The sequence below is a fragment of the Garra rufa genome, chromosome 12 (genome assembly GCF_049309525.1).
Source record: "Garra rufa chromosome 12, GarRuf1.0, whole genome shotgun sequence".
NCBI lineage: Eukaryota > Metazoa > Chordata > Actinopteri > Cypriniformes > Cyprinidae > Garra > Garra rufa.
In genome coordinates, this window is record NC_133372.1 from 23,023,090 (window position 1) to 23,036,119 (window position 13,030).

The following is a 13,030-nucleotide window of genomic DNA, read 5'->3' on the forward strand; positions in this document are numbered from 1 at the left end:
GCTACATATAGCATGTGCAGTTTTGATTTAAATTAGATTGTATAATTTCAAAAATGAAACCAAAATCTGAATGGTCTGACCTTTCCTTTGTGATATGCTACATAAAACATATCTAAATTAAACAAAAACAGTTGATTGGCAGAATGAGACTTGAATTCACTTTCTGACAGCAGGTGGCGCTTTTGAAACAGCAGCTATACAACAATTTCTTGGTTAAAACTGTAAACAAAGCAATGCTGTGCTTTAAATACTACATTATACGGAGGTCAGATAAAAAATGCCATCTAAACTCTTCTGAAGACAGTCCCTCAGAAATACATTTATATAAACCCGTCATCCTCAGTTCAGTATTTAGAATTTTCTTTCTATATTTCACGCATCAGTTAACAGGGATCTCTTCTCAATTAAAGGGGTCATGACATGAATTTTTCCATTATTTTAATATGTTCCTTGATGTTTACTTATAATGATAATATTTTTTTTTTTTGCACAAAAACAAAACAAATATGTGGAAAAAATTATCATTTTCAACTCTCATTCTGATCTGATCTGTCTAAAACTACTTGTTTTAAGGGACGGGTCCTTTAATACTTGTCAGTAATTGGCCACTGTTATGATTGGCTAACGTCACTGCATAGGAAAATGTATTAACACCATCTTACTATTGCATGTGTGTGAAGCGAACGTTTTTTCAATACCCTTTAAATTGCGCAAACTGAAATTGCTAATTGAATTTTTACGCTCTCATGAGGTGGTTTTTCAGGCAATTCGAAAAATTATTATTTCGCAAAACAGCTATGGAAACGTTTTGTTTTTTTTAATTAACAGAGGTCACATTTGATTAAATATAGGCAAAATCCCACAAAAATCCGTTGCTATGACTAATCGTAAGAGGAAAAAATTATGTTTCAGTCACATAACATTGGTGAATGGAATACTTTTTAATCAACATTTATAAAATAGCGCCAAAGGTTACAATAGGTAAAAATAAGTACAATAAGTTTTTATTTTTTACCGCCTCTAGTTTTCATTTCTGTTGGAAACTGCAGTGATATGTACTTATTGGTATGTAAAACAATAGAATTTAATGGATTATCCCTATTTAGTAATAGAAGTAAACTAAGGACAAGGACAGGGAACTAAAAAGAAACAGAAAGATGAATGAGAAAGAACTTGAAATTGCAAAAGATGTTATGTTAGCTAACACTTACACAGTTATGCTAACAGCTGATTTGGAAAATGACAAATGTGACACTGTATGGACGCATGTAGCGAAGCCGTAAGCCAACATTAAGTGCTCCATTTGGAACAGGGCCTGTCTGTGTTTTTCTTAATTGGAATGGTTTTGAGTTCTTTTGTTTTTGTCCCAGCTAGATTATGGTTCTCTTTGTCTTTCCTGTCAAAAACAATGACCTGAAGGTAGTTAACAAAATGAGTCTTTTTTTTCTGACCCTCTCTGCTTAATGGCCCAGTGTGTCCCATTTCCCTGTGGCTTGTCCGTTGTGATTGATGGCATGAAATGAGAGGGGTGGTGTTGGCTACATAAGCTAACTGCCCTGTTTGATATGATTGGGAGTGAGTGTGGCTATATATCATTGCAGTATAGCCTCATATGGCTTCTGGGAACAGCCCTTTATAGAGGATGGCTGTAATGGAGGTGTGTGGTGGGCCATTAATTGCCCTGCTAGAAGCGGTATGCCAGCAATGCATCGCAAGTTTCAGAAGGCAGAGCCAGACTAAGTGCTTTTTGCTGTCCCTTTATCATCTTCTGCACAGAGTCCGCTTTAAAGGTCAGCAGGTGTTTTAGTCTGTGACATTTATGATTCTGAAAAGAAGTAGTTGCGGATCTTCATCTCTATTACAATATATAACAGAGCAGGTCTGCTTCAATGCACCAGAGTAAGTCCACTTTTCTCTAAATCACCTTTTTACTGGTTTAAAAATGGTTCAGCTCATGTTTGCTGCCAGAAGACTGCACAGTATGACACAAGGCCGTGGCTAGACTATTTTAAGCATTTTTGACTCCATGTAAAGTATACCAGTTAAAGGAAATAACCAAACAAAATTTGGAATACCAGTGATATAGCTAAATATAACTATAGTTGCCACAGTTCATAGTTGTCATTTTCCTTTAGTAAGTATTTTTCTAGATGTTATCTATGTTTTATGTCTCAATGACATGCAAGCAAACAACCAAATAAAGGATTTCAAAAAAAAAAAAAAGCATTGACTTCCTTCCTGTCACATGAGGCTGCCAACTTCCTTCCTCCTAGGCTGGTTTTAGCTGGTCATCTATGCTGGTTTTAGCTGGTCATCCAGCCTGGTCTTAGCTGGTTAGCAGGCTAGTTTCAGAGGGTTTTAGGTCACTTTCTTAGCTGGTCAGGCTGGGAGACCTGCTTTAACAACCAGCTAAAACCAGCCTGATTAGCCTAGATTGGCTGGGAGACCAGCTAAAATCAGCTAGGACAGCCAACCATCTTAGGCTGGTTTTAGCTGGTCATCCAGCCTGGGCTTAGCTGGTCAGCAGGCTGGTTTCAGAGGGTTTTAAGTCACTTTCTTAGCTGGTCAGGCTGGGAGACCTGCTTTAACAACCAGCTAAAATCAGCCTGACTAGCCTAGACAGGCTGGGAGACCAGCTAAAATCAGCTAGGACAGCCAACCATCTTAGGCTGGTTTTAGCTGGTCATCCAGCCTAGGCTTAGCTGGTCAGCAGGCTGGTTTCAGAGGGTTTTAGGTCACTTTCTTAGCTGGTCAGGCTGGGAGACCTGCTTTAACAACCAGCTAAAACCAGCCTGATTAGCCTAGATTGGCTGGGAGACCAGCTAAAATCAGCTAGGACAGCCAACCATCTTAGGCTGGTTTTAGCTGGTCATCCAGCCTGGGCTTAGCTGGTCAGCAGGCTGGTTTCAGAGGGTTTTAAGTCACTTTCTTAGCTGGTCAAGCTGGGAGACCTGCTTTAACAACCAGCTAAAATCAGCCTGACTAGCCTAGACAGGCTGGGAGACCAGCTAAAATCAGCTAGGACAGCCAACCATCTTAGGCTGGTTTTAGCTGGTCATCCAGCCTAGGCTTAGCTGGTCAGCAGGCTGGTTTCAGAGGGTTTTAGGTCACTTTCTTAGCTGGTCAGGCTGGGAGACCTGCTTTAACAACCAGCTAAAACCAGCCTGATTAGCCTAGATTGGCTGGGAGACCAGCTAAAATCAGCTAGGACAGCCAACCATCTTAGGCTGGTTTTAGCTGGTCATCCAGCCTGGGCTTAGCTGGTCAGCAGGCTGGTTTCAGAGGGTTTTAGGTCACTTTCTTAGCTGGTCAGGCTGGGAGACCTGCTTTAACAACCAGCTAAAATCAGCCTGACTAGCCTAGACAGGCTGGGAGACCAGCTAAAATCAGCTAGGACAGCCAACCATCTTAGGCTGGTTTTAGGTGGTCATCCAGCCTGGTCTTAGCTGGTTAGCAGGCTAGTTTCAGAGGGTTTTAGGTCACGTTCTTAGCTGGTCAGGCTGGGAGACCTGCTTTAACAACCAGCTAAAACCAGCCTGATTAGCCTAGATTGGCTGGGAGACCAGCTAAAATCAGCTAGGACAGCCAACCATCTTAGGCTGGTTTTAGCTGGTCATCCAGCCTGGGCTTAGCTGGTCAGCAGGCTGGTTTCAGAGGGTTTTAAGTCACTTTCTTAGCTGGTCAGGCTGGGAGACCTGCTTTAACAACCAGCTAAAATCAGCCTGACTAGCCTAGACAGGCTGGGAGACCAGCTAAAATCAGCTAGGACAGCCAACCATCTTAGGCTGGTTTTAGCTGGTCATCCAGCCTAGGCTTAGCTGGTCAGCAGGCTGGTTTCAGAGGGTTTTAGGTCACTTTCTTAGCTGGTCAGGCTGGGAGACCTGCTTTAACAACCAGCTAAAACCAGCCTGATTAGCCTAGATTGGCTGGGAGACCAGCTAAAATCAGCTAGGACAGCCAACCATCTTAGGCTGGTTTTAGCTGGTCATCCAGCCTGGGCTTAGCTGGTCAGCAGGCTGGTTTCAGAGGGTTTTAGGTCACTTTCTTAGCTGGTCAGGCTGGGAGACCTGCTTTAACAACCAGCTAAAATCAGCCTGACTAGCCTAGACAGGCTGGGAGACCAGCTAAAATCAGCTAGGACAGCCAACCATCTTAGGCTGGTTTTAGGTGGTCATCCAGCCTGGTCTTAGCTGGTTAGCAGGCTAGTTTCAGAGGGTTTTAGGTCACTTTCTTAGCTGGTCAGGCTGGGAGACCTGCTTTAACAACCAGCTAAAACCAGCCTGATTAGCCTAGATTGGCTGGGAGACCAGCTAAAATCAGCTAGGACAGCCAACCATTTTAGGCTGGTTTTAGCTGGTCATCCAGCCTGGGCTTAGCTGGTCAGCAGGCTGGTTTCAGAGGGTTTTAAGTCACTTTCTTAGCTGGTCAGGCTGGGAGACCTGCTTTAACAACCAGCTAAAATCAGCCTGACTAGCCTAGACAGGCTGGGAGACCAGCTAAAATCAGCTAGGACAGCCAACCATCTTAGGCTGGTTTTAGCTGGTCATCCAGCCTGGGCTTAGCTGGTCAGCAGGCTGGTTTCAGAGGGTTTTAAGTCACTTTCTTAGCTGGTCAGGCTGGGAGACCTGCTTTAACAACCAGCTAAAATCAGCCTGACTAGCCTAGACAGGCTGGGAGACCAGCTAAAATCAGCTAGGACAGCCAACCATCTTAGGCTGGTTTTAGCTGGTCATCCAGCCTAGGCTTAGCTGGTCAGCAGGCTGGTTTCAGAGGGTTTTAGGTCACTTTCTTAGCTGGTCAGGCTGGGAGACCTGCTTTAACAACCAGCTAAAACCAGCCTGATTAGCCTAGATTGGCTGGGAGACCAGCTAAAATCAGCTAGGACAGCCAACCATCTTAGGCTGGTTTTAGCTGGTCATCCAGCCTGGGCTTAGCTGGTCAGCAGGCTGGTTTCAGAGGGTTTTAAGTCACTTTCTTAGCTGGTCAAGCTGGGAGACCTGCTTTAACAACCAGCTAAAATCAGCCTGACTAGCCTAGACAGGCTGGGAGACCAGCTAAAATCAGCTAGGACAGCCAACCATTTTAGGCTGGTTTTAGCTGGTCATCCAGCCTAGGCTTAGCTGGTCAGCAGGCTGGTTTCAGAGGGTTTTAGGTCACTTTCTTAGCTGGTCAGGCTGGGAGACCTGCTTTAACAACCAGCTAAAATCAGCCTGACTAGCCTAGACAGGCTGGGAGACCAGCTAAAATCAGCTAGGACAGCCAACCATTTTAGGCTGGTTTTAGCTGGTCATCCAGCCTAGGCTTAGCTGGTCAGCAGGCTGGTTTCAGAGGGTTTTAGGTCACTTTCTTAGCTGGTCAGGCTGGGAGACCTGCTTTAACAACCAGCTAAAATCAGCCTGACTAGCCTAGACAGGCTGGGAGACCAGCTAAAATCAGCTAGGACAGCCAACCATCTTAGGCTGGTTTTAGCTGGTCATCCAGCCTGGGCTTAGCTGGTCAGCAGGCTGGTTTTAGAGGGTTTTTGGCCACTTTCTTAGCTGGTCAGGCTGGGAGACTAGCTGGAACAACCAGCTAAAACCAGCATGACTAGCCTAGACAGACCGGGAGACCAGCTAAAACCAGCTACTTCCAGCTTAAACCACTTAAGACCAGCTATCCAGCTTAGGCTGTTTTTATCTGGTCATCCAGCCTGGTCTTAGCTGGTCAGCAGGCTGGTTTTAGAGGGGTTTTGGCCACTTCCTTAGCTGGTCGGGCTGGGAGACCAGCTGGAATAATCAGCTAAAACCAGCCTAGACAGGCTGTGAGACCAGCTAAAACCAGCTAACTTCCAGCTTAAACCAGCTAAGACCAGCCATTCAGCTTAGGCTGGTTTTAGATGGTCATCCAGTCTGGTCTTAGCTGGTCAGCAGGCTGGTTTTAGAGGGGTTTTGGCCATTTCCTTAGCTGGTCGGGCTGGGAGACCAGCTGGAACAATCAGCTAAAACCAGCCTGACCAGCCTAGACAGGCTGGGAGACTGGCTAAAACCAGCTACATCCAGTCTGAACCAGCTAAGACCAGCCAACAAGCTTAGGCTGGTTTTAGCTGGTCATCCAGCCTGGTATAGCTGGTCAGCAATCTGGTTTTAGAGGGGTTTTGGCCACTTCCTTAGCTAGTCATGCTGGGAGACCAGCTAAAACCAGCTTAAACCAGCTAAGACCAGCCCATCAGCTTAAATGCAAAAAAAGGTTCTTTAGATTTTTTAAATGTTCTTCAGAATGGTTCTTTTAGGAACTGTTTACTGAAAGGTTCTTTGGGGAACCAAAAATGGTTCTTCTATGGCATCACTGCAAAAACACCCTTTTAGAACCTTTATTTTTAAGAGTGTATTTTAAAGCGAGCATTGTTCTGTTGGTCAATGCAGCAAATTCATGTGACCAGCTGAACCTGCTACAAAATCTGTGTAGACAGTTTTCGTCCTTATGTCCAAAACTTCACCCAGTTGCATAGATTCTGTTTAAAATGATACCAGTTATTCTAAAATAGAGCATTTCTGAGTCACTACCCACTGACTTAATGTTCAACATTTTATATAAAGTTTCAGGTTACTGTCACAGCTGAAGTCTCTAACAGCGTTTCTTTCCTTCCCCTGCAGCTGTTTCGACGTGTGGCAGCTGCCCTTCCAGGAATGGAGAGCATGCAGGAGACAAGCAAAGAAGGCAGTATCCTTTCATTGAGCTCAAAACCAAAACAATTCAACAATTCAGATCGAATGTCTAAATGTAGTGTGCTGTGTAATCAGTTTACTCTGTTGCACTTCACATTTAATAGTATTGAAATAAGCAAGAACTGACTGGCTTTCAGTTCTCTTACAGATGACCTCTTTTCATCTCATGTACTCCCACAGCTCCATCAATACTTCGACTTCACTGTTGCTTTATCTCAGATAATACTATAGAAGAAAAATAGATTTGCACAGATACTTTCTTACCAAAGAGAATTATAAAGAGGTGCATTTGACAACATGTTTCAAAAAGAGGGCGTGCTACAAATTTCCTGACCTTCATGTCATAAAAGATTTGTACTTGGGAGTTTTAAGCCTTGTAACTGATCAAGGCATGATAAATAGAGGTAGAAGTTGAAGTGAGGCTCATCGTATTATAAGAACAGCTGTTTTTTGTTCTGGTGCAGATGCCAAATCAGATGCAAATAATTGTTGCATTTGTCTTTACTGTAGGGCTGTCATTAACAATTATTTTAGTGATTGAGTAATCTATCAATTATTCTGATGATGAATGCCGCACATTGTGTTCCCAGATGAACGTTATAATAAACAAACTCACAGCATATGCAAAGATAGAGTTTGAGATGCTCCACACATGTAATAAATGATAGCAGTTTGTGTGGAGCAGCATTTACTGTAAACTGTGAATCATTCTGAGATGCATGTACATAACCTACATGCATGTAAATAATAAAGTGCATATATTAAACCATATTTATTTAACTAAATCGTACTGTTTGTGAATTCACAATAGCATTATGCTTTATTAAGATTTTTAAATGAGTTTAATATAGCATGCAGCCTTGGAAAACAGTCTAATAATGCATTTAATGGATTCTCGTCCGAATTTGGGGATAGATTTTTTTAAATCGAGTACTCAAATTAAAATTGTGGAATCGTGACAGCCCTAATCTGAAACCCAAATAAGCAGCAAACCAACATTTTCCTAATGTTAATGTAAAGTTCCCTTTTGGGAACCAATTTCTAACTTTCTAGGAATATTCTTTTTAGTTTTTATTTTATAACCAAAAGTTAACATTTCTAGAATGAGGTGTTTTAGTTGTGTTAATGATTTCTGAGGATCAGGTTGTGTCACACAACCCATTCAAGTTTGCATTAGTCTAATTTAGTTGCTTCTAAATTCATCTGTTGAATTGCACCAAAATATCATAGTATTTGGCTAGATATATAACCTTTGACATCAAAAACAAAAAATATGTATTGCCTTATGTATTACTATAAATAGTTATTAAAGGATTAGTTCACTTCCAGAGTAAACAAATTTCCTGACAATTTACTCACTCCCATGTCATCCAAGATGTTCATGTCTTTCTTTCTTCAGTCGAAAACAAATTAAGGTTTTTGAGGAAAACATTTGAGGATTCTTCTCTATATAGTGGTATTCAATGGTGGCTAAACAGGTTGAAAGTCCAATGCAGATAAAAACGTTGGAAATGTCACGCACAGTTTGTTCTTTGTCTGTGTAATTCGGTTAAAAAAAGTAGGGTAAAAAAAACTCAATCTCATTTTCTCCCCCAACTTCATAACTGCCTATGCTGTGCTTAAGTGATTACTTAATGTGTGAGGTCGAGCTAGTACAAGACGAGGATTTCTGGTTACGTTTTTTTTTTTAATGAACAATCTGAGAGAATAATCGTTTCTCTAGATAAGACCATTATTCCTCGGCTGGGATTGTGTAGAGCCCTTTGAAGCTGCATTGAAACTCCAATTTGGACCTTCAACCACAACTTAAGTCCACTAAATGGTGAAAAATCTCTAAAGCTATTTAGTAATTTCTTTTGACTGAAGAAAGAAAGACATGAACATTTTAGATGACACAGAGGTGAGTAAATTATCAGGTAAATTTTATTCTGGGAGTGAACTAATCCTTACAGGCATATTCATTTTTTTCTTGTCTAAGAACAGAACTACCACACATTTTTAGATCACATCCCACTAGCTGAGAATCACTGATTCAGACACAATGCAATGTGCAAGGATTTGAGGCGCAGTGTGCAGGCAGCATGAGTTTACAGTTCTGTGGTATTGCAAGAGTTTTCCATCATCCCTCAGGCTTTAGAGCTCTGGCTCATATGAGTTGAGTCAGACTCTAGATTCTGACACAAGGTCAGCCCATGTCATAAAACAGTTTATTGACAGTCGCTGTGTGTCACGGACCTTTGTAATTGCTCAGTGATGGACAGCCTCTAAGTTCCACTTTACTTTCGTTACAACTAATGCAACTCTCAAATATTAGGGTCTCAGCAGAATGCATCAAACTGTCATAAGTCATAAGCCTCTTTAAAGGATTACTCGACTTCCAAAATAAAAATTTCCTGATAATTTACTCCATGTCATCCAAGATGTTCACCTCTTTCTTTCTTCAGTTGCAAAGAAATTAAGTTTTTTGAGGAAAACGTTCCAGGATTTTTCTCCATATAGTGGACTTCAATGGTTCTCAACAAAGCAGTTTCATTGCAGTTTTAAAGAGCTCTACACGATCCCAGTTGAGGAATAAGGGTCTTATCTAGCGAAACGATTGGTTATTTTCTAAAACAAAATTACGATTTATATACTTTTTAACCTCAAATGCTCATCTTGTCTAACTCTACGATGCGCATGAATACTCTGTACACTCCAGTTCAATATAGTTAGGGTATGACAAAAAACACCCTACATCACTGCAAAAGTACCGACCCAGTGTTACAAAGAGAACGTGCAAAGAAGATCAAACGCCCTTTACAAAAAAAAGGTAAAAAAGCAATGTAGGATGATTTTGAAGTTGGAGGAGAAAAGGAGATGAAAGTTTTTTGACATACCCTAACTACAGTCGTGGCCAAAAGTTTTGAGAATTACATAAATATTGGAAATTGGAAAAGTTGCTGCTTAAGTTTTTATAATAGCAATTTGCATATACTCCAGAATGTTATGAAGAGTGACTGTTATGAAGAGTGATCAAATGAGTTGCATAGTCCTTCTTTGCCATGAAAATTAACTTAATCCCGAAAAAAAACTTTCCACTGCATTGTTAAGAAGGCTTCAGGGCGTCCAAGAAAGTCCAGCAAGCACCAGGATCGTCTCCTAAAGAGGATTCAGCTGCGGGATCGGAGTGCCACCAGTGCAGAGCTTGCTCAGGAATGGCAGCAGGCAGGTGTGAGCGCATCTGCACGCACAGTGAGGCCAAGACTTTTGGAAGATGGCCTGGTGTCAAGAAGGGCAGCAAAGAAGCCACTTCTCTCCAAAAAAAACATCAGGGACAGATTGATCTTCTGCAAAAAGTATGGCGAATGGACTGCTGAGGACTGGGGCAAAGTCATATTCTCCGATGAAGCCTCTTTCCGATTGTTTGGGGCATCTGGAAAAAGGCTTGTCTGGAGAAGAAAAGGTGAGGGCTACCATCAGTCCTGTGTCATGCCAACAGTAAAGCATCCTGAGACCATTCATGTGTGGGGTTGCTTCTCATCCAAGGGAGTGGGCTCACTCACAACTTCTTCCAACAATCCAACAACAGTTTGGTGACGAACAACGCATTTTCCAGCATGATGGAGCACCGTGCCATAAGGCAAAAGTGATAACTAAGTGGCTCGGGGACCAAAACGTTGAAATTTTGGGTCCATGGCCTGGAAACTCCCCAGATCTTAAAACTTGTGGTCAATCAAGAGGCGGGTGGACAAACAAAAACCCACTAATTCTGACAAACTCCAAGAAGTGATTATGAAAGAATGGGTTGCTATCAGTCAGGATTTGGCCCAGAAGTTGATTGAGAGCATGCCCAATCGAATTGCAGAGGTCCTGAAAAAGAAGGGCCAACACTGCAAATACTGACTCTTTGCATAAATGTCATGTAATTGTCGATAAAAGCCTTTGAAACGTATGAAGTGCTTGTAATTATATTTCAGTACATCACAGAAACAACTGAAACAAAGATCTAAAAGCAGTTTAGCAGCAAACTTTGTGAAAACTAATATTTGTGTCATTCTCAAAACTTTTGGCCACGACTGTACATTGAACTGGAGTGTACAGAGTACACATGAGCTAGACAAGACAAGCACTTGTGGCTAACAAGTGTATAAATATTAATTTATTTAAGAAAATTACCAATCGTTTTGCTAGGTAAGACCATTATTCCTCAGCTGGGATCGTTTAGAGCCCTTTGAAGCTGCATTGCAATTACATTTTTAACATTAAATCCGATCTCTATTGAAGTGCACTATATAGAGAAAAATCCTGAAATGTTTTCCTCAAAAAAATTAATTTCTTTGCGACTAAAGAATGAAAGACATGAATATCTTGGATGACATGCTGATAAATTATCAGCAAATTTTTATTCTGGAAGTAGAGTAATCCAGTAGTAACTCTAATTATATTTCTGTACATCCTTGAGACAGTGTAAAAAGAGTAGTTCACTTTCAGAACAAAAATGTACAGATAATGAACTCACCCCCTTGTCATCCAAGATGTTCATGTCTTTCTTTCTACAGTTGTAAAGAAATGGTGTTTTTCTGAGGAAAACATTTCAGGATTTCTCTCCATATAATGGACTTCTATGGTGCCCCTGAGTTTGAACTTCCAAAATGCAGTTTAAATGCAGCTTCAAAGGGCTCTAAACGATCCCAGCTGAGGAAGAAGGGTCTTATCTAGCGAAACGATTGGTTATTTTCTAAAAACATTTACAACTTATATACTTTTTAATCTCAAACGCTCGTCTTGCCGAGCTAGATAAGACGAGCATTTGAGGTTAAAAAGTATTTAAATTTTTTTTTTTAGAAAATAACCCATCGTTTTGCTAGAAAAGACCCTCTTTCCTCGGCTGTGGTCGTTTAGAGCCCTTTGAAGCTGCATTTTGGAAGTTCAAAATCAGGGGCACCATAGAAGTCCATTATATGGAGAGAAATCCTGAAATGTTTTACTCAAAAAACATAATTTCCTTCCGACTGAAGAAAGAAAGACATGAACATCTTGGATGACAAGGGGGTGAGTACATCTGTAAATTTTTGTTCTGAAAGTAATCTACTCCTTTAAGAGAAAATATTTTGTTCTAATGCACTGACAATAGAAAGTTTTAAAGTATGCAGTGGTCATTGTGCAACAGCTGTTGATTAGCATAGATCTGTACTATTCTGAGATCTGCACTGCACAGTTGTGTCAGTTGATAGCTAATATTAATTTCTTTTGTCTCATTTGTTTGACAAAGTAAAGTCTCATTTACAAAGGTGAGGTTTTGGTGGGTAATACACTTCTCGATTACTCATTCATGTCATTTCCAGCATGAAATTCAAATACTGGCCTTGCTCCACTCTGAGGCTAATGTATTTTCCTCTCATTACGTTTTCTGCCACATTCAGTCACTTGTTATTAGTGGCGGTGGAAAGTCTATTGCTATGGTAACAAGAAACATTTCTCTCTTTATTATCTGTGTGAATATTTTTGCAGTAGAATAGATACATTTTTAATTCAGTAAGTTTGAATGACGCAAGGTTTTATTCCTTTCTGTTTTTTTTTTTTGGGGGGGGGGGGTGTTTATTATCTGCATGGGGTGCATGTTTGCATGTGTGCAGTCATAGTAGCAAAGAGCTATTGAGATATTACAGCACTGAGTATCCATAAACACATAAGAAAGGTATAAAACTGGATCCACTTGTGTTGAGTAGAATTCATAATAAATACAGTTATGTCTATAAATATAATTTGAAGAGAATGTTATAGCTTGAAATGCAATCTGATCATGTGCCCTGATGCTGGTGAGACAACTTTAAAATGCAGTATCCAAACCCCTCATTCCCAATTTGATGCCTGCAGGTATAACTTTGTTTGGAGGCGCGATAAAATTATGTTAAAGTTGATCCAGTGTTATACGATGTATCCCTGCTCCATATTGAAAATATAGTGTTGTGGAACATGATTTTTAGTAGATTTAAACTTATTAGGATGTCCAGACATTGATGTCCACCATAAAAATGAAAAAGAATAAAAAAAAGCTTGACCATTGACTATATTAGGTCAGTACGCTTATTATTGTTACAGCAAATGTTAAAGTTTTAACACAATTTACACATTTCCCATTTTCAAACTTCACAACTGTAGTTCGAGATTTTTAAAGCAAACTTAAAGGGTTAGTTCACCCAAAAATGAAAATTAGCCCATTATTTACTCACCCTCCAGGCATCCTAAGTGTATATGAATTTCCTTTTTTCAGATGAATTCAATTAGAGTTATATTAATAATTATCCTGGCTCTCCCAAGCTCTATCATTGAGATGAGCAGGTGTT

The 13,030-nt window shown here is 40.6% G+C and overlaps 1 protein-coding gene across 1 annotated transcript in view; it reads left to right on the forward strand.

Annotated features, from left to right (window-relative positions):
- rab6ba (RAB6B, member RAS oncogene family a) overlaps nucleotides 1-13,030 on the forward strand; it is a 140,595-nt gene that overhangs the window by 122,131 nt on the left and 5,434 nt on the right. The window contains exon 7 of the mRNA XM_073851408.1: nucleotides 6,633-6,699. Within this exon, the coding sequence (XP_073707509.1) occupies nucleotides 6,633-6,699 (67 nt within the window). The remainder of the gene's footprint in view (nucleotides 1-6,632; nucleotides 6,700-13,030) is intronic.